The 24,477-nt window shown below is 48.4% G+C and overlaps 1 protein-coding gene across 1 annotated transcript; it reads left to right on the top strand.

The window, feature by feature from the left end:
• Positions 1-2,523: 2,523 nt before the first annotated feature.
• LOC109771755 (uncharacterized) lies at positions 2,524-4,443 on the top strand. Its single transcript, XM_020330454.2, has 2 exons — positions 2,524-3,312; positions 3,472-4,443. Exons 1-2 carry the CDS (start codon positions 2,926-2,928, stop codon positions 4,153-4,155), a joined length of 1,071 nt encoding a protein of 356 aa, XP_020186043.1. The 5' UTR covers positions 2,524-2,925; the 3' UTR covers positions 4,156-4,443.
• The last annotated feature ends 20,034 nt before the right edge of the window (positions 4,444-24,477 follow it).

The following is a 24,477-nucleotide window of genomic DNA, read 5'->3' as shown; positions in this document are numbered from 1 at the left end:
AGTCCACGGACGAATACGGTATGCCCTACTTGCATGGAGAGAAGAAGCTGCTCGATGGATGGATGGATGGATGTTTGGATGGATATCTTCGCTTCACTGTGTGTGTGAGAGAGGGAGGGGTTCCAATTGGCAGAAGGGACGACCCACCGCACCCGGCCGGCAAGGGAGGTGTGCTTGTGTCAGAGCGAAAGCACCAGCAGCTGCTGCAGCAGGTTTATATATGGGTAGCGGAGCAGAGGCTGCATGTTATACCCCCGCTGGCATTTCTGGAGTCTTTTGATTATTCTCACCTTCTTCCCATTAACTACTCTTGTTACATATCACTGTACGTACATAGCAGCAGTTGTTTAACCGGAGCGAATCGTGCGACGATCACGTCGAATCCATCGACCAAACTAACGACCATGGAGGATGGTGCACAGCTAGTAAGCTAGGCGCATACAGTATGAACGAACAGGCCATGGTGGTGGTGGAGGTGGTAAGAAAAAGTCGCATGCAGGCCAGTGGCGTCACGTGCATGGGGGCCGGGCACGAGGCGGCACGTGCCGGCGACGATTCCCCCGTCGGCCTCGGGATCCTCGTCGGCCTCACGTGATTCGATGCTCGTGCTGCGTGCGTGCATGCATGCACGCCTGCCTTGCTCCCCGCCCCGCCCGCCCGATTCGCTCCGTCCATCGCTCGCCTTGCCACTTTGTTAACTCAGCCTCGAGAAATCGATCGTGGTGCTTTTACTTTTGTTCAAGAAAAGGCCTAATCCATGTAGATTAAGCATGTCCTTAGAAACACACCCATATAGGGAAAAAAATCACATTCAAAATTCTTGAGGGCGCTGAAGTATTCTTCCTTCTGTATTTATCGGCGACGTGCTGTGGCGTAATTATATGCCCCCTCTGGGCCTTCGTCTCGCGGAGCGAATGTTTGTAAACCTAGGAGCTTGTAGAAGCAGCGGACAGCAAGTTGTCGATGCAAACCAGGAGACGCCGCGCCGGAGAAGAAAACGCCGACAAGAGCCCGTCAAAACTTCGAAGTCCATGAAAGCCGGTCGAATCCAGATGGATCCACCCAAAACCAAAACCGACCTAATCCTAGAAGACCTAGCAGAGAGATGGCTCCACATGTCCTCCACCGACTATAAGCGCATCAATGGGGCAGGGAAAGAGCAGGGAAATCATTATTTCCACATTGGAAGAACACCGCCGCCTTGCTGCCCAAACCAAACTCCCCAAAAGAAACCTGAACAAAGCCACCGGTGTACGACATGTCCGGATCGGATGCCGATGGCAAGGACCATGCATCGACTCCCTCTTCTCGGATGACATTGCCAGGCCGGGCCGCCGTTGAAGATCGCAACGCTTGATGACGAACACCGCCGTCAAGCACCGCCTAACGAAGAGCACCACTCAAGCACGTATCTCCTTCCTCATCCAGCAACAACCCTCCAACTCTTCCTGCCGTCGCAGCACGGGATTTTCCCGGCAACGCGCCCTGGTGGTTGCAGGGGGGGGGGGGGGGGGTAGATGGGACGGCGGCTAGGGCTTTGTTCGCCCCTGGTCTCACGAAGTGGTATTCAGTGTGTACCGATCGGGCGAGGTGGTTCAATTTGCGCAACCAACCAAACTTGGTGAATTTGTCACCGTTGCCAAGCCTGCTATTGTCAAATTAGCCTGGTCCGATTGAAGAGAGCGAAGAAAATTCGACAGTGAGTCGTACCTGGAGCCAAGTTTTACAAAGAGATTTGCTGCAACCCTCCCTAGCTAGGACGTGTGCGAATGAATCCATTCGCCGACCGGGTGTACAAGGTTGATGATGGACATGACACGATGCCGGTTCAGTACGTACAAGAGTCAGCATCTCTATGCGCGCTCGATCCTTGTTACTCCCTTATCACGCCATGATGCACGCTGGCAAATCATGTGGCCAGGAGCAGGAGGTTTGGTTCCATTATTCCATCCGAGTGAGTACGTACGTAAATTGACAGGACCGTTATGTTATGGTGGTGAATGGGCGCGGGCCCACGCACGTCCTTGGTAAGAAGACGCTGGCGTCTGACAAACTACAGCTTGTCACTGGAGTGTCCCGCGGCTGCAACAAACCAGCCAGCCAGGTGCCCCACCGTGTAAACGATGGCGATAAGGTCGGGGTGATGGATCGATCGATATGCCCGGCCGTGCCTAAGTAAATGTGTCAACACATGCTACGTGCAGAGAATTACTACGTACGTACTAGTCTAAACCATGCATGCACGGTGAAAGTAACTACTTACTTGCTAATTTAACTGATCCAGAGAGGGGCTCAATGATTGTGTGATGGGCGTGAGTGGCCGGCCGGTGGGGCATGCATGCATATGGTATGCATATGGGTGAGTACGGGCAGTGCACGGGCCCTGTTCCTTGTGCGTGTTGGGTTGCAATGCACCTAGCTCACTCTACCATGCGGCTGGCGCTAGCTCTGCACGCTCACACTACACGTCTACACCACGACACAAGCAGCTGCTTCCTCACTCCTCTGCTAGCTACTGCCAGTGGTGGTAATAATTTACCACCATGGCATGGACCTCCCCGGCAAGCTCAGTTGCCCTTTCATGTGCTCATCACGCATCACCTCTCACCTCACCTCACCCATCCCTAGTCTTAGCGAGCTTGGCTTGCTCTCCTCCTCTATATTAATGGTTTTGCCTCGGCGGCTTTCCTGTTACTGGTGCGAGACGCGACTGGAGCTCCCCAGAGCCAAGCCTAGCTTGCCCCCAAGCCAAGCTTAGCTTCTGCCGGCAGCCACAGCCACTCTCACTCCCGCTCACTGCCACTGCCACTACCAGCTCGCTGTACTGCCACCCCGCCATTACTGCGAGCTACTAGCTAGCTAGCCACCCCACTCCACTCGCTGCACGCTCCTGTACGTCCCGGTAGTATAATTAAGCTGGCAGGCATGGCGCCGGAGTGGGAGGCAGCCTTGGGCATGGAGCTCGGCATGGGCTCGCACTACCACCACGCGCCGCCATCCGCCGCCGCCTCGCCCATGAACCAACACCACCACCACCACTCCGCATACTCCCACTCCCAGCCCCCGCACCAGTACCATTTCTACGGGGGCGCCGCGGGCGGCGACGGCGCCGACCCCATGCGCGTCGACGAGATGCTCGACCTCTCCTCCCACCTCGGCGCGCACGACTTCTTCTCCGGCGCGAATAATGGCGCCGCCGACAACGCGCCGGCCCAGCCCGCGGCTGCTGCGGCCTCCTCGTCCGACCACCAGCACCACCACCCGTCGTCCTTCAACCTCTCCTTCGCCGACGAGTTTTACCTGCCTGTCCCGGTAATTACTTACTTCAACGTTCGATCGCGTGGTCGATCTTAGTTCCTGAAGAAATGTGTGAGAAACTAAGAATTAAGCACGGAAGAACTGGGTGATGAGATGATTGAGATCTAGCTAGCCAGAGCACTTACTTACATGCTTGATGTGTACGTGCTGCAGACTGAGGAAGCCGCGGAGCTGGAGTGGCTGTCCAACTTCGTGGACGACTCCTACCCGGACATCCCCAACTACCCGCCGGCCGTGCAGGCGGCGATGGCGGCCGCCGCGAGGAACGGCGGCGTCGTGGTGAAGCAGGAGAATTCCGCGTCGGCGGCCGCGCCTGGCCGCGGCGCGCGGAGCAAGAGGTCGCGTGCGGCCTCCGCGGCCGCGGCAGCGTGGCACGCCCTGGCGCCGCGCCAGCCGTCCCCGTCCTCCTCCTCGTCATCCTCCGACTCGAAGCCGGCGCGGTCAGGCGGCGGCGGCGGCGGCGTCAAGAAGAGCGGCCTCGTGGTCGGGGCGGCCGAGCTGGGCGGAGGGGAGCAGAGCGGCGAGGTGCGCCGGTGCACGCACTGCGCGTCGGAGAAGACGCCGCAGTGGCGGACGGGGCCGCTGGGCCCCAAGACGCTGTGCAACGCGTGCGGGGTGCGGTACAAGTCGGGGCGGCTGGTGCCGGAGTACCGCCCGGCGGCGAGCCCCACGTTCGTGCTCACGCAGCACTCCAACTCCCACCGCAAGGTGATGGAGCTGCGCCGGCAGAACGAGCTGGTGCACCTCCGCGGCGGCGTGGGCGGGGGCGTCGTGTCGGCGTCCTCCGGGTCCGGCGGCGCGGCGGAGCACATGTTCCGCGACTACGGCGTGTGCTGAACTGCCGACTCGCCGCACGGATCGAGCAGCCTAGCTAGCTAGCAAGCAAGCAAGCATGGACCGACCGACCATGGATGGATACGGATGATCCGATTAGCGCCACGACGACGATCTGCTTAATTTTGCATGCAAATTCCTTTTTTTCCTTGCTTTCTTCCGTGTACTATTTCGCGTTGCTTGTTTATGTAGTTTATATATGGGTCTCATCATCTTTTTTGTCGGAAATAAATAAGGAAATCTGTTCAAAAAACCCGGGAATAAATTGAAAATGTTTGATCTTTTGCATTATCTATGTGAGCTGGTTGCGTGAGCTTCGTTCTGCACGTACACTGTCTGTCGATCACTGTGGTGTCAGTGGTGCAGAGTGAAGAGAAGAGTCAGTACTGCATGTGTATCGTACAGTGGTGGCCATCAGTGAGTAGCAGGTCAAGCGAGCGAGTGAGGTTGCTTTTTTAACGGAAGAAAGGTAAGGGACGAAGGAGAGGTGCGTCAGCACGTGAGTTGGTTCGTTGGTGCGCTGCAACTTTTGTCAGGCCGGCCGGGCCGGGAACAATGCTATGTCCCCCCCTCGCCTCACCTCACCTCACGTGATGGCTTCTCCTCCTCCACTTGCTTCCGACTCTACTTGCTTCTACTATCACTAGATCGGAATCGCGCCAGGTCCCAACATTTGATCAAGCAGGTAATGCTAAGTCAGTAGGAATCCAGATTTAACATATGCATTCATACATGATAACAATAAATAAAGAAGAAATATTCAAATGTGATAGAAGCTGAGACATAGTGGTGCTCAATATCGGCATGACACTATAAGGCAGAATCAATTTCAGTGCGTTCATAAAAACACAAAAGATAGCCGCTGGACATGAAGTTCGAAACCAAAAGCGTAGCCACTCGACATGAAGTTCGATACGAAAAGCGCTATAATAGAAGAGGGAGTAATAAGAGCATGAACATAATAAATTAAAAGGAGAGACAACTACCAAGCCATAGCTACTAAGCATACTAATAGGTGTATTCATTCAACTGCCTTGTCGATAAACTTCATAGGCGCCACTTCACACGACCCCGATGCAAACTGATCCAAGAAATCAATGCCCTGCCATGGCCTGCCTGCTTCCAAATCCATCTATCAGAAAATTAAGCTACTTGAACATGTAAAGAATCTATAAAAAAAATACTAACTATGAATTTCCAAGCAATGCAACTACAGATTAATGTTACAAAATAAACAAAAGAAGATCACATCAATGTAGCCAGATGAGCATTTTCTTAATTTTATTTGAAGCATAAATTAGGTGAGAACCTTTCAGACATGTAATGCAAGTATCAATTATGCATTTTAGAAATAATTGAGCTAACCTTTCAGCTAGAGCTACCACCATGACTCGGATTTGACCGAGCAAAAAGGCTCTCTATATGAATCGGTTTCTAAAACACAAAGTAAATAACACATTAATGAGTTAACCAAGTCATGGCACCCCATGCAGCATTTATATTATTGTGCAATGTGTGCTTCCAGAGTGGAACTAACAAAATTTATGGTCTGGTTTTGTCGATCCTAAGAATGCTAACAAAGTATGCAAGCTCCAGCGCTCAATCTATGGGTTGGTGCAGGCATCTCGGAGTTGGAACATTCGCTTTGATGAGATGATCAAAGCGTTTGGGTTTACACAGACTTATGGAGAAGCCTGTGTTTACAAAAAAGTGAGTGGGAGCTCTGTAGCATTTCTCATATTATATGTGGATGACATACTATTGATGGGAAATGATATAGAATTCTTGGAAAGTATAAAGGCCTACTTGAATAAGTGTTTTTCAATGAAGGACGTTGGAGAAGCTGCTTACATATTAGGCATCAAGATCTATAGAGATAGATCGAGACGCCTCATAGGTCTTTCACAAAGCACATACCTTGACAAGATATTGAAGAAGTTCAATATGGATCAGTCCAAGAAGGGGTTCTTGCTTGTATTGCAAGGTGTGAGATTGAGCACGGCTCAATGCCCGACCACGGCAGAAGATAGAGAAAAGATGAGTGTCGTCCCCTATGCCTCGGCCATAGGGTCTATTATGTATGCCATGCTGTGTACCAGACCTGATGTAAATCTTGCCATGAGTTTGGTAGGAAGGTACCAAAGTAATCCCGGCATGGAATACTGGACAGCGGTCAAGAACATCCTGAAGTACCTGAAAAGGACTAAGGATGTGTTTCTCGTTTATGGAGGTGACGAAGAGCTCGTCGTAAAGGGTTACATCGATGGTAGCTTCGACACAGATCTGGATGACTCTAAGTCACAAACCGGATACGTGTATATTTTGAATGGTGGGGCAGTCAGCTGGTGCAGTTGCAAGCAAAGCGTCGTGGCGGGATCTACATGTGAAGCGGAGTACATGGCAGCCTCGGAGGCAGCACATGAAGAAATCTGGATGAAGGAGTTCATTGCCGACCTAGGAGTTATTCCCAATGCATCGGGGCCGATGACTCTCTTCTGTGACAACACTGGAGCTCTTGCCCTTGCCAAGGAGCCCAGGTTTCACAAGAAGACCAGGCACATCAAGCGTCGCTTCAACTCCATTCGTGGAAATGTTCAAAATGGAGACATAGATATTTGTAAAGTACATACGGATTTGAATGTCGCAGATCCGTTGACTAAACCTCTTCCATGGGCAAAACATGATCAACACCATAACTCTATGGGTGCACGATTCATCACAATGTAACTAGATTATTGACTCTAGTGCAAGTGGGAGACTGTTGGAAATATGCCCTAGAGGCAATAATAAAAATGGTTATTATTATATTTCCTTGTTCATGATAATTGTCTATTGTTCATGCTATAATTGTGTTATCCGGAAATCGTAATACATGTGTGAACACATAGACCATAACATGTCCCTAGTGAGCCTCTAGTTGACTAGCACGTTGATCAATAGATGGTTACGGTTTCCTGACCATGGACATTGGATGTCATTGATAACGGGATCACATCATTAGGAGAATGATGTGATGGACAAGACCCAATCCTAAGCATAGCACTAGATCATGTAGTTCGTTTGCTGAAGCTTTTCTAATGTCAAGTATCATTTCCTTAGACCATGAGATCGTGCAACTCCCGGATACCGTAGGAATGCTTTGGGTGTACCAAACGTCACAACGTAACTGGGTGGCCATAAAGGTGCACTACAGGTATCTCCGAAAGTGTATGTTGGGTTGGCTCGGATCGAGACTGGGATTTGTCACTCCGTATGACGGAGAGGTATCTCTGGGCCCACTCGGTATTGCATCATCATAATGAGCTCAATGTGACTAAGTAGTTAGTCACGGGATCATGCATTACGGAACGAGTAAAGTGACTTGCCGGTAACGAGATTGAACGAGGTATTGGGATACCGACGATCGAATCTCGGGCAAGTAACGTACCGATTGACAAAGGGAATTGTATACGGGATTACTTGAATCCTCGACGTCGCGGTTCATCCGATGAGATCATCGAGGAGCATGTGGGAGCCAACATGGGTATCCAGATCCTGCTGTTGGTTATTGACAGGAGAGTCGTCTCGGTCATGTCTGCGTGTCTCCCGAACCCGTACGGTCTACACACTTAAGGTTCGGTGACGCTAGGGTTGTAGAGATATTAGTATGCGATAACCCGAAAGTTGTTCGGAGTCCCGGATGAGATCGCGGACATCACGAGGAGTTCCGGAATGGTCCGGAGGTAAAGATTTATATATAGAAAGTCCAGTTTCGGCCACCGGAAAAGTTTCGGGGGTCACCGGTATTGTACCGGGACCACCGAAAGGGTCCCGGGGGTCCACCGGGTGGGGCCACCTATCCCGGAGGGCCCCATGGGCTGAAGTGGGAAGGGAACCAGCCCCTGGTGGGCTGGTGCGCCCCCCTGGGCCTCCCCCTGCGCCTAGGGTTGGAAACCCTGGGGGTGGGGGGCGCCCCACCTGACTTTGGGGGCAAGTCCCCCCTTGGCCGCCGCCCCCCCTTGAGATGGGATCTCCAGGGGCCGGTGCCCCCCAGGGCCCCTATATAAAGGGGGGGGGGAGGGAGGGCTGCGCACCCAAGCCCCTGGCGCCTCCCTTTCCCCCGTAACACCTCTCCCTCTCGCTGAGCTTGGCGAAGCCCTGCCGAGATCCCCGCTGCTTCCACCACCACGCCGTCGTGCTGCTGGATCTCCATCAACCTCTCCTTCCCCCTTGCTGGATCAAGAAGGAGGAGACGTCTCTCCCAACCGTACGTGTGTTGAACGCGGAGGTGCCGTCCGTTCGGCGCTAGGATCATCGGTGATTTGGATCACGACGAGTACGACTCCATCAACCCCGTTCCCTTGAACGCTTCCGCTCGCGATCTACAAGGGTATGTAGATGCACTCCTTCCCTCTCGTTGCTAGTAAACTCCATAGATTGATCTTGGTGATGCGTAGAAAATTTTAAATTTCTGCTACGATCCCCAACAGTGGCATCATGAGCTAGGTCCATGCGTAGTTTCTATGCACGAGTAGAATACAAGCTGTTGTGGGCGTTGATTTTGTCAATTTACTTGCCGTTACTAGTCTTATCTTGATTCGGCGGCATCGTGTGATGAAGCGGCCCGGACCGACCTTACACGTACGCTTACGTGAGACAGGTTCCACCGACTGACATGCACTAGTTGCATAAGGTGGCTAGCGGGTGTCTGTCTCTCCCACTTTAGTCGGATCGGATTCGATGAAAAGGGTGTTGGAAATATGCCCTAGAGGCAACAATAAATTGGTTATTATTATATTTCCTTGTTCATGATAATCGTTTATTATCCATGCTAGAATTGTATTGATAGGAAACTCAGATACATGTGTGGATACATAGACAACACCATGTCCCTAGTAAGCCTCTAGTTGACTAGCTCGTTGATCAATAGATGGTTACGGTTTCCTGACCATGGACATTGGATGTCGTTGATAACGGGATCACATCATTAGGAGAATGATGTGATGGACAAGACCCAATCCTAAGCCTAGTACAAGATCGTGTAGTTCGTTTGCTAAGAGCTTTTCTAATGTCAAGTATCATTTCCTTAGACCATGAGATTGTGCAACTCCCGGATACCGTAGGAATGCTTTGGGTCTACCAAATGTCACAACGTAACTGGGTGGCTATAAAGGTGCACTACAGGTATCTCCGAAAGTGTCTGTTGGGTTGGCACGAATCGAGACTGGGATTTGTCACTCCGTGTAAACGGAGAGGTATCTCTGGGCCCACTCGGTAGGACATCATCATAATGTGCACAATGTGACCAAGGAGTTGATCACGGGATGATGTGAGTTACGGAACGAGTAAAGAGACTTGCCGGTAACGAGATTGAACAAGGTATCGGGATACCGACGATCGAATCTCGGGCAAGTAACATACCGATAGACAAAAGGAATTGCATACGGGATTGATTGAATCCCAGACATCGTGGTTCATCCGATGAGATCATCGTGAAACATGTGGGAGCCAACATGGGTATCCAGATCCCGCTGTAGGTTATTGGCCGGAGAACGTCTCGGTCATGTCTGCATGGTTCCCGAACCCGTAGGGTCTACACACTTAAGGTTCGATGACGCTAGGGTTATAGGGAAAGTATGTACGTGGTTACCGAATGTTGTTCGGAGTCCCGGATGAGATCCAGGACGTCACGAGGAGTTCCGGAATGGTCCGGAGGTAAAGATTTATAGATGGGAAGTCCTGTTTTGGTGACCGGAAAAGTTTCGGGTGATATCGGTAATGTACCGGGACCACCGGGAGGGTCCCGGGGGTCCACCAAGTGGGGCCACCAGCCCCAGAAGGCTGCATGGGCCAAGTGTGGGAGGGGACCAGCCCCAGGTGGGCAGGTGCGCCCCCCCACCAAGGCCCAAGGCGCATGGGAGAGTGGGAGGGGGCAAACCCTAGGTCCAGATGGGCCTTAGGGCCCATCTAGTGGGGCGCCCCCCTCTCCTCCCCTTGGCCGCCCCCCTTGATGGGATCTAGGGCTGGCCGCCTCCTCTTGGGGTGGGAACCCTAGAGGGAGCGCAGCCCCCTCCCCCCCTATATATAGTTGAGGTTTGGGCTGCCCAAGACACATGAGAACATCTCTCTTTCGGTGCAGCCCTACCCCTCTCCCTCCTCCTCCTCTCCCGCGGTGCTTGGCGAAGCCCTGCGGGATTGCCACGCTCCTCCACCACCACCACAGCGTCGTGCTGCTGCTGGACGGAGTCTTCCTCAACCTCTCCCTCTCTCCTTACTGGATCAAGGCGTGGGAGACGTCATCGCTACGAGTACAACTCCTTCATCCGCGTTCTTGCAACGCTTCCGCATCGCGATCTACAATGGTATGTAGATGCACTCCCCTTCCCCTCGTTGCTAGATTACTCCATAGATTGATCTTGGTGATGCGTAGAAAATTTTGAATTTCTGCTACGTTCCCCAACAGTGGCATCATGAGCTAGGTTTATGGGTAGTTTCAATGCACGAGTAGAACACAAAGTAGTTGTGGGCGTCGATTTTGTCAATTTTCTTGCCGCTACCAGTCTTATCTTGTTTCGGCGGCATTGTGGGATGAAGAGGCCCGGACCGACCTTACACGTACGCTTACGTGAGACAGGTTCCACCGACTGACATGCACTAGTTTCATAAGGTGGCTAGCGGGTGTCTGTCTCTCCCACTTTAGTCGGAACGGATTCGATGAAAAGGGTCCTTATGAAGGGTAAATAGAAATTGGCATATGACGTTGTGGTTTTACGTAGGTAAGAAACGTTCTTACTAGAAACCTATACAAGCCACGTAAAAACTTGCAACAATAATTAGAGGACGTCTAACTTGTTTTTGCAGCATGTGCTATGTGATGTGATATGGCCAGAAGATGTGATGAATGATATATGTGATGTATGAGATTGATCATATTCTTGTAATAGGAATCACGACTTGCATGTCGATGAGTATGACAACCGGCAAGAGCCATAGGAGTTGTCTTTATTTTTTGTATGACCTGCGTGTCATTGAATAACGCCATGTAAATTACTTTACTTTATTGCTAAGCGCGTTAGCCATAGAAGTAGAAGTAATCGTTGGCGTGACAACTTCATGAAGACACAATGATGGAGATCATGATGATGGAGATCATGGTGTCATGCCGGTGACAAAGATGATCATGGTGCCCCGAAGATGGAGATCAAAGGAGCAAAATGATATTGGCCATATCATGTCACTATTTGATTGCATGTGATGTTTATCATGTTATGCATCTTATTTGCTTAGAACGACGGTAGCATAAATAAGATAATCCCTCACTAAAATTTCAAGAGACGTGTTCCCCCTAACTGTGCACCGTTGCGAAGGTTCATTGTTTCGAAGCACCACGTGATGATCGGGTGTGATAGATTCTAACGTTCGAATACAACGGGTGTTGACGAGCCTAGCATGTACAGACATGGCCTCGGAACACATGCAAAACACTTAGGTTGACTTGACGAGCCTAGCATGTACAGACATGGCCTCGGAACACAAGAGATCGAAAGATCGAACATGAGTCGTATAGTAGATACGATCAACATGGAGATGTTCACCGATGATGACTAGTCCGTCTCACGTGATGATCGGACACGGCCTAGTTTGACTCGGATCATGTATCACTTAGATGACTAGAGGGATGTCTATCTGAGTGGGAGTTCATAATCAGATGAACTTCATTATCATGAACATATTCAAAAAGGTCTTTGCAAATTATGTCATAGCTTGCGCTTTAGTTCTACTGTTTAAGATATGTTCCTAGAGAAAATTCAGTTGAAAGTTGGTAGTAGCAATTATGCGGACTGGGTCTGTAAACTGAGGATTGTCCTCATTGCTGCACAGAAGGCTTATGTCCTTAATGCACCGCTCGGTGTGCTGAACCTCAGCGTCGTCTGTAGATGTTGCGAAACATCTGACATACACGTTTTGATGACTACGTGATAGTTCAGTGCGTATTGCTAACGGTTTAGAATTGTGGCACCAAAGACGGTTTTGAAACGTCGCAGAACATATGAGATGTTCCGAAGACTGAAATTGGGATTTCAGACTAGTGCCCACGTCAAGAGGTATGAGACCTCTGACAAATTTCTTAAGCCTGCAAACTAAGGGAGAAAAGCTCAATCGTTGAGCATGTGCTCAGATTGTCTGAGTACTACAATCACTTGAATCGAGTGGGAGTTAATCTCCCAGATGAGATAGTGATGGTTCTCCATAGTCACTGCCACCAAGCTAGTAGAGCTTCGTGATGAACTATAACATATCAGGGATAGTTATGATGATCCTTGAGCTATTCGCGATGTTTGACACCGCGAAAGTAGAAATCATGAAGGAGCATCAATTGTTGATGGTTAGTAAAACCACTAGTTTAAGAAGGGCAAGGGCAAAAGGGATACTTCATGAAACAGCAAGTCATTTGCTGCTCTAGTGAAGAATCCCAAGGTTGAACCCAAACCCGAGACTAAGTGCTTCTGTAATGAGGGAAACGGTCACTGAAGCAGAACTACCCTAGATACTTGGTAGATGAGAAGGCAGGCAAGGTCGACAGAAGTATATTGGATATACATTATATGAATGTGTACTTTACTAGTACTCCTAGCAGCACCAGGGTATTAGATACTGGTTCGGTTGCTAAGTGTTAGAACTCGAAATAAAAGCTGCGGAATAAATGGAGACTGGCTAAAGGTGAGATGATGATGTGTGTTGGAAGTGTTTCCAAGGTTGATGTGATCAAACATCGCATGCTCCCTCTACCATCGAGATTTGGTGTTTGCGTTGAGCATGATTGGATTATGTTTATCGCAATACGGTTATTCATTTAAGGAGAATAATGGTTACTCTATTTATTTGAATAATACCTTCAATGGTCTTGCACCTAAAATGAATCTCGATCGTAGTGATACACATGTTCGTGCAAAAAGATATAAGATAGTAATAATAGTACCACATACTTGTGGCACTGCCACTTGAGTCATATTGGTATAGAACGCATGAAGAAGCTCCATGTAGATGGATTTTTGGACTCAGTCGTTTTTGAAAAGATTGAGACATGCGAACCATGTCTATTGGTATATATGCATGAAGAAACTCCATGCAGATGGATCGTTTGGACTCACTTGATTTTGAATCACTTGAGACATGCAAATCATACCACATGGGCAAGATGACCGAAAGGCCTCGTTTTCAGTAAGATGGAACAAGAGATCAACTTATTGGAAGTAATACATTTTGATGTATGCAGTCCAATGAGTGCTGAGGCATGCAGTGGATATCGTTATGTTCTTACTTCACATATGGTTTGAGTAGATGCTGAGTGTATTTACTTGATGAAACACAAGTCTGAATTATTGAAAGGTTCAAGTAATTTCAGAGTGAAGTTGAAGATCGTTGTGACAAGAGGATAAAATGTCTGTGATATGATCATAGAGATGAGTATCTGAGTTACGAGTTTGGCACACAATTAAGACATTGTGGAAAGTGTTTCACAATTAATACCGCCTGGAACACCATAGTGTGATGGTGTGTCCGAACATCATAACTGCACCCTATTGGATATGGTGCATACCATGATGTCTCTTATCGAATTACCACTATCGTTTATGGGTTAGGCATTAGAGATAACCGCATTCACTTTAAAAGGGGCACCACGCAATTCCGTTGAGACGACACCGTTTAGAGAAACCTAAGTTGTCGTTTCTTAAAAGTTTGGGGTTGCGATGCTTATGTGGAAAAGTTTTAGGCTGATAAGCTCGAACCCAAAGCGGATAAATGCATCTTCATAGAAAACCCAAAACAGTTGGGTATACCTCCTATTTCAGATCTGGAAGCAAAAGTGATTGTTTCTAGAAACGGGTCCTTTCTCGAGGAAAAGTTTCTCTCGAAAGAATTGAGTGGGAGGATGGTAGAGACTTGATGAGGTTATTGAACGATAACTTCAACTAGTGTGTAGCAGGGCACAGGAAGTTGTTCCTGTGGCACCTACACCAATTGAAGTGGAAGCTTATGATAGTGATCATGAAACTTCGGATCAAGTCACTACCAAACCTCGTAGGTCGAGAAGGATATGTACTACTCCTGAGTGGTACGGTAATCCTGTCTTAGATATCATGTTGTTAGACAATAATGAACCTACGAGCTATGGAGAAGCGATGGTGGGCCCATATTCCGACAAATGGTTAGAAGCCATGAAATCCGAGATAGGATCCATGTATCAGAACAAAGCATGGACTTTGGTGAACTTGCCCGATGATCGGCAAGCCATTGAGATAAATGGATCTTTAAGAAGAAGACGGACATGGACGGTAATGTTACCGTCTATGAAGCTCGACTTGTGGCAAAGAGTATTTTCACAAGTTCAAGGAGTTGACTACGATGAGATTTTCTCATCCGTAGCGATGCTTAAGTCCGTCGGAATCATGTTAGCATTAGCTGCATTTATGAAATCTGGCAGATGGATGTCAAAACAAGTTTCCTTACCAGTTTTCGTAAGGAAAGGTTGTATGTGATACAATCAGAAAGGTTTTGTCGATCCTAAGGATGCTAAAAGGTATGCTAGCTCCAGCGATCCTTCCATGGACTAGAGCAAGCATCTCGGAGTCAGAATATACGCTTTGATGGAGTGATCAAAGTTTTTGGGTTTATACAAAGTTTGTTAGAAACTTGTATTTACAATAAAGTGAGTGGGAGCGCTGCAACATTTCTGATAAGTATATGTGAATGACATATTGTTGATCTGAAATGATGTAAAATTTCTGGAAAGCATAAAGGGTTGTTTGAAAGGAGTTTTTCAAAGGAAGACCTGGATAAAAGCTGCTTACGTATTGGGCATCAAGATCTATAGAGATAGATCAAGACGTCTGATGATACTTTCAAAGAACGCACACTTGGACATGATTTTGAAAGAGTTCAAAATAGATCAGCAAAGAAGGAGTTCTTGGCTGTGTTACAAGATGTGAGTATTGAGTAAGACTCAAGACCTGACCACAGCAGAAGAGAGAGAAAGGACGAAGGTCGTCCCCTATGCTTCAGACGTAGGCTCTACAGTATGCTATGCTGCGTACCGCACATGTAGTGTGCCTTGCCATGAGTTGGTCAAGAGGGTACAATAGTGATCCGGGAAAGGATCACATGACAGCGGTCGAACTTATCCTTAGTACCTAGTGGACTAAGAAATTTTCTCGATTATGGAGGTGAAAGGGAGTTCGTCGTAAAGGGTTACGTCGATGCGAACTTTGACACTAATCCGGATGACTCTGAGTAGTAAACCGGATTCGTATAGTAGAGCAATTATTTGAAATGGCTCCAAATAGCGCGTGGTAGAATCCACAAGATGACATAGATATTCGTAAAGCACACACGGATCTGAAAGGTTCAGACCCGTTGACTAATAACCTCTCTCACAAGCATAACATGATCAAACCAGAACTCATTGAGTGTTAATCACATAGTGATGTGAACTAGATTGTTGACTCTAGTAAACTATTTGGATGTTGGTCACATGGTGATATGACCTGTGAGTGTTAATCACATGGTGATGTGAACTAGATTATTGACTCTAGTGCAAGTGGGAGACTGTTGGAAATATGCCCTAGAGGCAATAATAAATTGGTTATTATTATATTTCCTTGTTCATGATAATCGTTTATTATCCATGCTAGAATTGTATTGATAGGAAACTCAGATACATGTGTGGATACATAGACAACACCATGTCCCTAGTAAGCCTCTAGTTGACTAGCTCGTTGATCAATAGATGGTTACGGTTTCCTGACCATGGACATTGGATGTCGTTGATAACGGGATCACATCATTAGGAGAATGATGCGATGGACAAGACCCAATCCTAAGCCTAGCACAAGATCGTGTAGTTCATTTGCTAAGAGCTTTTCTAATGTCAAGTATCATTTCCTTAGACCATGAGATTGTGCAACTCCCGGATACCGTAGGAATGCTTTGGGTGTACCAAATGTCACAACGTAACTGGGTGGCTATAAAGGTGCACAACAGGTATCTCCGAAAGTGTCTGTTGGGTTGGCACGAATCAAGACTGGGATTTGTCACTCCGTGTAAACGGAGAGGTATCTCTGGGCCCACTCGGTAGGAAATCATCATAATGTGCACAATGTGACCAAGGAGTTGATCACGGGATGATGTGAGTTACGGAACGAGTAAAGAGACTTGCCGGTAACGAGATTGAACAAGGTATCGGGATACCGACGATCGAATCTCGGGCAAGTAACATACCGATAGACAAAGGGAATTGCATACGAGATTGATTGAATCCCCGACATCGTGGTTCATCCGATGAGATCATCGTGGAACATGTGGGAGCCAACATGGGTATCCAGATCCCGCTGTAGGTTATTGGCCGGAGAACGTCTCGGTCATGTCTGCATGGTTCCCGAACCCGTAGGGTCTACACACTTAAGGTTCGATGACGCTAGGGTTATAGGGAAAGTATGTACGTGGTTACCGAATGTTGTTCGGAGTCCCGGATGAGATCCAGGACGTCACGAGGAGTTCCGGAATGGTCCGGAGGTAAAGATTTATAGATGGGAAGTCCTGTTTTGGTGACCGGAAAAGTTTCGGGTGATATCGGTAATGTACCGGGACCACCGGGAGGGTCCCGGGGGTCCACCAAGTGGGGCCACCAGCCCCAGAAGGCTGCGTGGGCCAAGTGTGGGAGGGGACCAGCCCCAGGTGGGCAGGTGCGCCCCCCCACCAAGGCCCAAGGCGCATGGGAGAGTGGGAGGGGGCAAACCCTAGGTCCAGATGGGCCTTAGGGCCCATCTAGTGGGGCGCCCCCCTCTCCTCCCCTTGGCCGCCCCCCTTGATGGGATCTAGGGCTGACCGCCTCCTCTTGGGGTGGGAACCCTAGAGGGGGCGCAGCCCCCTCCCCCCCTATATATAGTTGAGGTTTGGGCTGCCCAAGACACATGAGAACATCTCTCTTTCGGCGCAGCCCTACCCCTCTCCCTCCTCCTCCTCTCCCGCGGTGCTTGGCGAAGCCCTGCGGGATTGCCACGCTCCTCCACCACCACCACACCGTCGTGCTGCTGCTGGACGGAGTCTTCCTCAACCTCTCCCTCTCTCCTTGCTGGATCAAGGCGTGGGAGACGTCATCGGGCTGCACGTGTGTTGAACGCGGAGGTACCGTTCTTCGGTGCTTAGATCGGAATCAACCGCGATCTGGATCGCTACGAGTACAACTCCTTCATCCGCGTTCTTGCAACGCTTCCGCATCGCGATCTACAATGGTATGTAGATGCACTCCCCTTCCCCTCGTTGCTAGATTACTCCATAGATTGATCTTGGTGATGCGTAAAAAATTTTGAATTTCTGCTACGTTCCCCAACAAAGGGTCCTTATGAAGGGTAAATAGAAATTGGCATATCACGTTGTGGTTTTGGCGTAGGTAAGAATCGTTCTTGCTAGAAACCTATAGCAGCCACGTAAAAGTTTGCAACAACAATTAGAGGACGTCTAACTTGTTTTTGCAGCAAGTGTCATGTGATGTGATATGGCCAGAAGGATGTGATGAATGATATATGTGATGTATGAGATTGATCATGTTCTTGTAATAGGAATCACGACTTGCATGTCGATGAGTATGACAACCGGCGGGAGCCTAAGAGTTGTCTTAATTTATTTATGACCTGCGTGTCAACTGAAACGCCATGTAATTACTTTACTTTATTGCTAACCGTTAGCCATAGTAGTAGAAGTAATAATTGGCGAGACAACTTCATGAAGACACGATGATGGAGATCATGATGATGGAGATCATGGTGTCATGCCGGTGACGATGAAGAACATGGCGCCCCGAAGATGGAGATCAAAAGGAGGAAAATGATATTTGCCATATCATGTAACTATTTGATTGCATGTGATGTTTATCATGTTTTACATCTTATTTGCTTAGAACGACGGTAGCATAAATAAGATGATCCCTCGCTAAAATTTCAAGAAAGTGTTACCCCTAACTGTGCACCGTTGCGAAAGTTCGTTGTTCCGAAGCACCACGTGATGATCGGGTGTGATAGGTTCTAACGTTCGCATACAACGGGTGTAAGCCAGATTTACACACGCAGTACACTTAGGTTGACTTGACGAGCCTAGCATGTACAGACATGGCCTCGGAACACAAGAGACTGAAAGGTCGAACATGAGTTGTATAGCAGATACGATCAACATGAAGATGTTCACCGATGATGACTAGTCCGTCTCACGTGATGATCGGACACGGCCTAGTTGACTCGGATCATGTATCACTTAGATGACTAGAGGGATGTCTGTCTGAGTGGGAGTTTGTTAATAATTTGATTAGATGAACTTAATTATCATGAACTTAGTCTAAAAAATCTTTACAATATGTCTTGTAGATCAAATGGCCCACGCTAATGTTGCCCTCAACTTCAACGCGTTCCTAGAGAAAACCAAGCTGAAAGACGATGGTAGCAACTACACGGACTGGGTCCGTAACCTGAGGATTATCCTCATAGCTGCCAAGAAAGCATATGTCCTTGAAGCACCGCTAGGTGATGCACCTGTTTTCCCAGCAACTCAAGACGTTCTGAACGCCTGGCAGTCGCGTAGTGATGATTACTCCCTGGTTCAGTGCGGCATGCTTTACAGCTTAGAACCGGGGCTCCAAAAGCGTTTTGAGCAGCACGGAGCATATGAGATGTTCCAAGAGCTGAAAATGGTTTTCCAAGCTCATGCCCGGGTCGAGAGATATGAAGTCTCCGACAAGTTCTACAGTTGTAAGATGGAGGAGAATAGTTCCGTCAGCGAACACATACTCAAAATGTCTGGGTTGCACAACCGCTTGTCTCAGCTGGGAGTTAATCTCCCGGATGACGCGGTCGTTGACAGAATCCTTCAGTCGCTCCCACCTAGCTACAAGAGCTTTGTGATGAACTTCAATATGCAGGGGATGGAAAAGACCATTCCTGAGGTATATTCAATGCTAAAATCAGCGGAGGTGGAGATCAAAAAGGAACATCAAGTGTTGATGGTGAATAAAACCACTAAGTTCAAGAAAGGCAAGGGTAAGAAGAACTTCAAAAAAGACGGCAAGGGAGTTGCTGCACCCGGTAAGCAAGCTGCCAGGAAGAAGACAAAGAATGGACCTAAGCCTGAGACTGAGTGCTTTTATTGCAAGGGAAACGGTCACTGGAAGCGGAACTGCCCCAAGGACTTAGCAGATAAGAAGGCCGGCAATACCAAAGGTATATGTGATATACATGTTATTGATGTGTACCTAACCAGCGCTCGTAGTAGCTCCTGGGTATTTGATACCGGTGCGGTTGCTCATATTTGTAACTCAAAGTAGGAGCTGCGGAATAAGCGGAGACTGGCGAAGGACGAGGTGACGATGCGCGTCGGGAATGGTTCCAAGGTCGATGTGATCGCCGTCGGCACGCTACCTCTACATTTACCCACGGGATTAGTTTTAAACATCAATAATTGTTATTTAGTCCCAGCTTTGAGCATGAACATTGTATCTGGATCTCGTTTAATGCGAGATGGCTACTCATTTAAATCCGAGAATAATGGTTGTTCTATTTATATGAGAGATATGTTTTATGGTCATGCCCCGCTGGTCAATGGTTTATTCTTAATGAATCTCGAACGTGATGTTACACATATTCATAGTGTGAATGCCAAGAAATGTAAGGTTGATAATGATAGTCCCACATACTTGTGGCACTGCCGACTTGGTCACATTGGTGTCAAACGCATGAAGAAACTCCATGCAGATGGACTTTTGGAGTCTCTTGATTATGAATCATTTGACACGTGCGAACCATGCCTCATGGGCAAAATGACCAAGACTCCGTTCTCCGGAACAATGGAGCGAGCAACCAACTTATTGGAAATCATACATACTGATGTGTGCGGTCCAATGAGCGTTGAGGCTCGCGGTGGCTATCGTTATGTTCTCACCCTCACTGATGACTTGAGTAGATATGGGTATGTCTACTTAATGAAACACAAGTCTGAGACCTTTGAAAAGTTCAAGGAATTTCAGAGTGAGGTTGAGAATCAACGTGACAGGAAAATAAAGTTCTTACGATCAGATCGTGGAGGGGAATATTTGAGTCACGAATTTGGCACACACATAAGGAAATGTAGAATTGTTTCACAACTCACGCCGCCTGGAACACCTCAGCGTAATGGTGTGTCTGAACGTCGTAATCGCACTCTATTGGATATGGTGCGATCTATGATGTCTCTTACCGATCTACCGCTATCATTCTGGAGTTATGCTTTAGAGACTGCCGCATTCACTTTAAATAGGGCTCCGTCGAAATCCGTTGAGACGACACCGTATGAATTATGGTTTGGAAAGAAACCTAAGCTGTCGTTTCTTAAAGTTTGGGGATGCGATGCTTATGTCAAGAAACTTCAACCTGAAAAGCTCGAACCCAAGTCGGAAAAATGCGTCTTCATAGGATACCCTAAGGAAACCATTGGGTATGCCTTCTACCTAAGATCCGAAGGCAAGATCTTCGTTGCCAAGAACGGGTCCTTTCTGGAGAAAGAGTTTCTCTCGAAAGAAGTAAGTGGGAGGAAAGTGGAACTTGATGAGATGACCCCTCTCGAACCGGAAAGTAGCGCAGCACAAGAAAATGTTTCTGTGGTGCCTGCACCGACTAGAGAGGAAGTTAATGATGACGATCATGATCAAGTTACCACTGAACTTCGTAGGTCCACAAGGACACGTTCCGCACCAGAGTGGTACGGTAACCCTGTCTTGGAAATCATGTTGTTGGACAACGATGAACCTTCGAACTATGAAGAAACAATGGCGGGTCCAGATTCCAACAAATGGCTTGAAGCCATGCAATCCGAGATAGGATCCATGTATGAAAACAAAGTGTGGCCTTTGACAGACTTGCCCGATGATCGGCGAGCGATAGAAAATAAATGGATCTTTAAGAAGAAGACGGACGCGGATGGAAATGTTACCATCTATAAAGCTCGACTTGTCGCTAAGGGTTATCGACAAGTTCAAGGAGTTGACTACGATGAGACCTTCTCACCCGTAGCGAAGCTGAAGTCCGTCCGAATCATGTTAGCAATTGCCGCATTCTACGATTATGAGATATGGCAAATGGACGTCAAAACGGCTTTCTTAAGGAAGAATTGTATATGATGCAGCCGGAAGGTTTTGTCGATCCTAAGAATGCTAACAAAGTATGCAAGCTCCAGCGCTCAATCTATGGGCTGGTGCAGGCATCTCGGAGTTGGAACATTCGCTTTGATGAGATGATCATCAATCTCTTCCATTGCTCCTATGTGCTGCTCCGCGTCAACCTGTACCGGACCCAGAGTCAAAACTAAAAAGAGAATGAAGTCTCGAAAACCCTTAATTAATAAATATTCGTGCGCCTACTTTGCTTGATCAAAGCGTTTGGGTTTACACAGACTTATGGAGAAGCCTGTGTTTACAAAAAAGTGAGTGGGAGCTCTGTAGCATTTCTCATATTATATGTGGATGACATACTATTGATGGGAAATGATATAGAATTCTTGGAAAGTATAAAGGCCTACTTGAATAAGTGTTTTTCAATGAAGGACCTTGGAGAAGCTGCTTACATATTAGGCATCAAGATCTATAGAGATAGATCGAGACGCCTCATAGGTCTTTCACAAAGCACATACCTTGACAAGATATTGAAGAAGTTCAATATGGATCAGTCCAAGAAGGGGTTCTTGCCTGCATTGCAAGGTGTGAGATTGAGCACGGCTCAATGCCCGACCACGGCAGAAGATAGAGAAAAGATGAGTGTCGTCCCCTATGCCTCGGCCATAGGGTCTATTATGTATGCCATGCTGTGTACCAGACCTGATGTAAACCTTGCCGTGAGTTTGGTAGGAAGGTACCAAAGTAATCCCGGCATGGAACACTGGACAGCGGTCAAGAACATCCTGAAGTACCTGAAAAGGACTAAGGATGTGTTTCTCGTTTATGGAGGTGACGAAGAGCTCGTCGTAAAGGGTTACGTCGATGGTAGCTTCGACACAGATCTGGATGACTCTAAGTCACAAACCGGATACGTGTATATTTTGAATGGTGGGGCAGTCAGCTGGTGCAGTTGCAAGCAAAGCGTCGCAGCGGGATCTACATGTGAAGCGGAGTACATGGCAGCCTCGGAGGCAGCACATGAAGCAATCTGGATGAAGGAGTTCATTGCCGACCTAGGAGTTATTCCCAATGCATCGGGGCCGATGACTCTCTTCTGTGACAACACTGGAGCTCTTGCCCTTGCCAAGGAGCCCAGGTTTCACAAGAAGACCAGGCACATCAAGCATCGCTTCAACTCCATTCGTGAAAATGTTCAAAATGGAGACATAGATATTTGTAAAGTACATACGGATTTGAATGTCGCAGATCCGTTGACTAAACCTCTTCCACGGGCAAAACATGATCAACACCGGAACTCTATGGGTGTACGATTCATCACAATATAACTAGATTATTGACTCTAGTGCAAGTGGGAGACTGTTGGAAATATGCCCTAGAGGCAATACTAAAAATGGTTATTATTATATTTCCTTGTTCATGATAATTGTCTATTGTTCATGCTATAATTGTGTTATCCGGAAATCTTAATACATGTGTGAACACATAGACCATAACATGTCCCTAGTGAGCCTCTAGTTGACTAGCTCGTTGATCAATAGATGGTTACGGTTTCCTGACCATGGACATTGGATGTCATTGATAACGGGATCACATCATTAGGAGAATGATGTGATGGACAAGACCCAATCCTAAGCATAGCACTAGATCGTGTAGTTCGTTTGCTAAAGCTTTTCTAATGTCAAGTATCATTTCCTTAGACCATGAGATCGTGCAACTCCCGGATACCGTAGGAATGCTTTGGGTGTACCAAACGTCACAACGTAATTGGGTGGCCATAAAGGTGCACTACAGGTATCTCCGAAAGTGTCTATTGGGTTGGCTCGGATCGAGACTGGGATTTGTCACTCCGTATGACGGAGAGGTATCTCTGGTCCCACTCGGTATTGCATCATCATAATGAGCTCAATGTGACTAAGTAGTTAGTCAAGGGATCATGCATTACGGAACGAGTAAAGTGACTTGCCGGTAACGAGATTGAACGAGGTATTGGGATACCGACGATCGAATCTCGGGCAAGTAACGTACCGATTGACAAAGGGAATTGTATACGGGATTACTTGAATCCTCGACGTCGTGGTTCATCCGATGAGATCATCGAGGAGCATGTGGGAGCCAACATGGGTATCCAGATCCCGCTGTTGGTTATTGACAGGAGAGTCGTCTCGGTCATGTCTGCGTGTCTCCCGAACCCGTACGGTCTACACACTTAAGGTTCGGTGACGCTAGGGTTGTAGAGATATTAGTATGCGGTAAGCCGAAAGTTGTTCCGAGTCCCGGATGAGATCCCGGACATCACGAGGAGTTCCGTAATGGTCCGGAGGTAATGATTTATATATAGGAAGTCCAGTTTCGGCCACCGGGAAAGTTTCGGGGGTCACCGGTATTGTACTGGGACCACCGGAAGGGTCCCGGGGTCCACCGGGTGGGGCCACCTATCCCGGAGGACCCCATGGGCTGAAGTGGGAAGGGAACTAGCCCCTGGTGGGCTGGTGCGCCCCCCATGGGCCTCCCCCTGCGCCTAGGGTTGGAAACCCTGGGGGTGGGGGGCGCCCCACCTGACTTGGGGGGCAAGTCCCCCCTTGGCCGCCCCCCCCTTGAGATGGGATCTCCAGGGGCCGGCGCCCCCCCCCAGGGCCCCTTTATAAAGGGGGGAGGGAGGGCTGCGCACCCAAGCCCCTAGCACCTCCCTCTCCCCCGTAACACCTCTCCCTCTCGCTGAGCTTGGCGAAGCCCTGCCGAGATCCCCGCTGCTTCCACCACCACGCCGTCGTGCTGCTGGATCTCCATCAACCTCTCCTTCCCCCTTGCTGGATCAAGAAGGAGGAGACGTCTCACCCAACCGTACGTGTGTTGAACGCGGAGGTGCCGTCCGTTCGGCGCTAGGATCATCGGTGATTTGGATCACGACGAGTACGACTCCATCAACCCCGTTCTCTTGAACGCTTCCGCTCGCGATCTACAAGGGTATGTAGATGCACTCCTTCCCTCTCGTTGCTAGTAAACTCCATAGATTGACCTTGGTGATGCGTAGAAAATTTTAAATTTCTGCTACGATCCCCAACAGCCGTGTGTTTTCCCCCACGCCTACGCCCGACAGCGCAGCTCTCGGCGGGTGCTTGCCCTCCCCTGCGCGTATTGGCGCAGCTCGCCCTCCC

The sequence above is a fragment of the Aegilops tauschii genome, chromosome 4, assembly GCF_002575655.3.
Source record: "Aegilops tauschii subsp. strangulata cultivar AL8/78 chromosome 4, Aet v6.0, whole genome shotgun sequence".
NCBI classification, from domain to species: domain Eukaryota; kingdom Viridiplantae; phylum Streptophyta; class Magnoliopsida; order Poales; family Poaceae; genus Aegilops; species Aegilops tauschii.
This window is presented reverse-complemented; position numbering and strand designations above follow the sequence as displayed.